Raw genomic sequence first — 2,500 nt, forward strand, 5'->3', positions numbered from 1 at the left:
CACTCCTATCCTGATCCCTTCCTTCTGACCCATTAATGTTCTGACCTTATCCCAGAGTGTGAAGGAATGCCTACAATACACACCAGGATCCTGTCAGCGACCTACCGTGTCCAAAGGAAGGACATTCATCTGACACGGCCAGCCCCTCTGATTCATTACTTCCATAAGCACAACAGCAAAGGGAACAATGCAACAACTTCATCGAGGTTTGTATTGATACGTATTTTCATTGTCTGTTTTGTTCCCATACGAAGCCTCTCCATTTTCACTCTTTCGTTAGTATCTATTGATACGTAGTACCATTGCGTTTAGTTAAATCATTCGCATGTTCTGCCTGCCAGAAAAATTGTACGCTGACCGTAGCCATCGTTATGTTATAGCCTGACACTGAAATCCAAAAGGACTGGCAGTTTGACGTCATTATTTGTCTTTTGCACCGCGTAGTGAGCTGTCGTTAGTAGAGCTAATGGAAACAAGTTACTTTATTGGTTGAACTATGGAACGATTTGTTTTCTTTTGTGGCCAAAGACTGGCATTTTGACGTCATTTTTTGGTCAGTGTCAGCGCGTGGCCTTCGTAAAGTTATGGCCTGATACTGACCAAAACATGACGTCAAAATGCCAGTCTTTTGCCACAAAGGAAAACAAATCGTGAGTTATATTCAATAGTTCAACCAATGAAATAACTTGCTTCCATGAGCTCTACTAACGACAACTCACTAGGCGGTGCAAAAGATAAATAATGACGTCAAACTGCCAGTCCTTTTGGATTTCAGTATCAGGCTATAACATAACGATGGCTACGGTATCAGGCCATAACTTTACGAAGGCCACGCGCTGACACTGACCAAAAAATGACGTCAAAATGCCGGTATTTGGCCACAAAAGAATACAAATCGTGAGTTATATTCCATAGTTCAACCAATGAAATAACTTGTTTCCATGAGCTCTACTAACGACAACTCGCTAGGCGGTGCAAAAAAAAAAAATAATGACGTCAAAATGCCAGTCAGGCTATAACATAACGATGGCTACGTTCAGTGTCAGGCTATATATCTTAACGATGGCTACGGCTTGACTTAGAAGCTCACAACATTGCCATCCGGAAGTATAATGGACTAACATACAAAACTATCTGTAACCATGAACTTTTTTATAGTCTGGTTCATACAGTTTAGTGAGAATTACTCATAAACGTGGAATTCAAAAACCAAAAAACAAAACAATAACAAAGACCTGAGTGACGTCATCTTCGTTCTTTGTATAATTTAGTGAGAACATAACACTAACATGCTGTCTAAAAATAATACCAAAGAGCTGAATGACGTCAACTCCGTTTCTTCTATTGATGATATGCGTTTAGGAAAATTACTCGTCTGTTCTGACCGCCAGATAAATTTCACCAGTTGGAGCCTTCGTTAACTGATAGTCTGACAGTATGACGTGTAATTTTGACGTTATTGTTAGGCGTCGCCGTATGGTGATGTGTTTACCTTTTCATGCATTTTACACACTTTCGTTTACATACGTTGCAGAACAACACGGCCATTCTTGACAGGTGGATATAACTCACAGTGTCAAGCAAAGCAAGGCGCCATCCACAACAATATACCAGTTTATGTATAAAATCGTACTGCTTGCATATTATAGAATAAAGAAATACATTAATGGATAGATCATTTTTTTCTTAAAAGAAGAAAGAAAGAAATATGAATTAATAAATACATAAACAAATAAATACATCATAATTTAATTCATCGTCATCATCGTAATTACCATTATCATCACCACCATCATCACCATCATCATCATCATCATCATCATCATCATCATCATCATCATCATCATCATCATCACCACCACTACCACCACCACCACCATCACCACAACTACAACAGCCAGCAGCACCAGTTCCACCACCACAACAACATATAAACACTATCCACCCCTACGTCCGTTTATGTGGTCTAATGGTATGACACTCGCTTTCGGATCGGAAGGTCCTGGGTTCGAGCCTCGCTCGGCGCATAGTTGAGTCCTTTTAAAAAGGCTCTTTACTACATTCTCTTACCATACTCATTTGTAAAATGAGTAGCTGGCCGTTAACAGAGTTGTCTGTCCGAAAAAATTGTAATATCGCCTAACAGTAACAGTCCCGTCCTGCATGTTAAATGTTGCTGTTGGCCAGGGACCCCTTATAGAGCGCTTTGAGCACATTTAGTGGATATTACGCTATATAACAGCTCTTTTATCACGCACACATATTAACAGGTCAGATACCCATACGAGATGGGGCTTGATTTATCATTGTTGAAATGGACAATATTTTGCGTTGGTTTGAAAGTTATTAACCCTCTCCTTACCACGCATAGGAAAATCGTCACATTCGTTACGATGCAACCGACAATCTTTCTCATTCTGATTTCTCTTGTACATCACAAAATTCAAAGAATTGCTTTGATCACAGCTATAAATACTAAACACAGTGTTGTAGAGCTCAT

At 39.6% G+C, this 2,500-nt stretch overlaps 1 protein-coding gene across 2 annotated transcripts in view; it reads left to right on the forward strand.

The window, feature by feature from the left end:
• The window catches only part of LOC144956512 (uncharacterized), a 12,597-nt gene that overhangs the window by 3,994 nt on the left and 6,103 nt on the right, over positions 1-2,500 (forward strand). The window contains exon 3 of one of the 2 annotated variants that reach the window (XM_078887061.1): positions 56-206. The exons of the other annotated variant lie outside the window; for it this stretch is intronic. Within the exon in view, the coding sequence (XP_078743187.1) occupies positions 56-206 (151 nt within the window). The remainder of the gene's footprint in view (positions 1-55; positions 207-2,500) is intronic. 2 annotated transcript variants of the gene reach the window in all.

This window comes from Berghia stephanieae, chromosome 11 (genome assembly GCF_034508935.2).
Source record: "Berghia stephanieae isolate SIO BIC M18660-M18661 chromosome 11, UCSD_Bste_1.3, whole genome shotgun sequence".
NCBI lineage: Eukaryota > Metazoa > Mollusca > Gastropoda > Nudibranchia > Aeolidiidae > Berghia > Berghia stephanieae.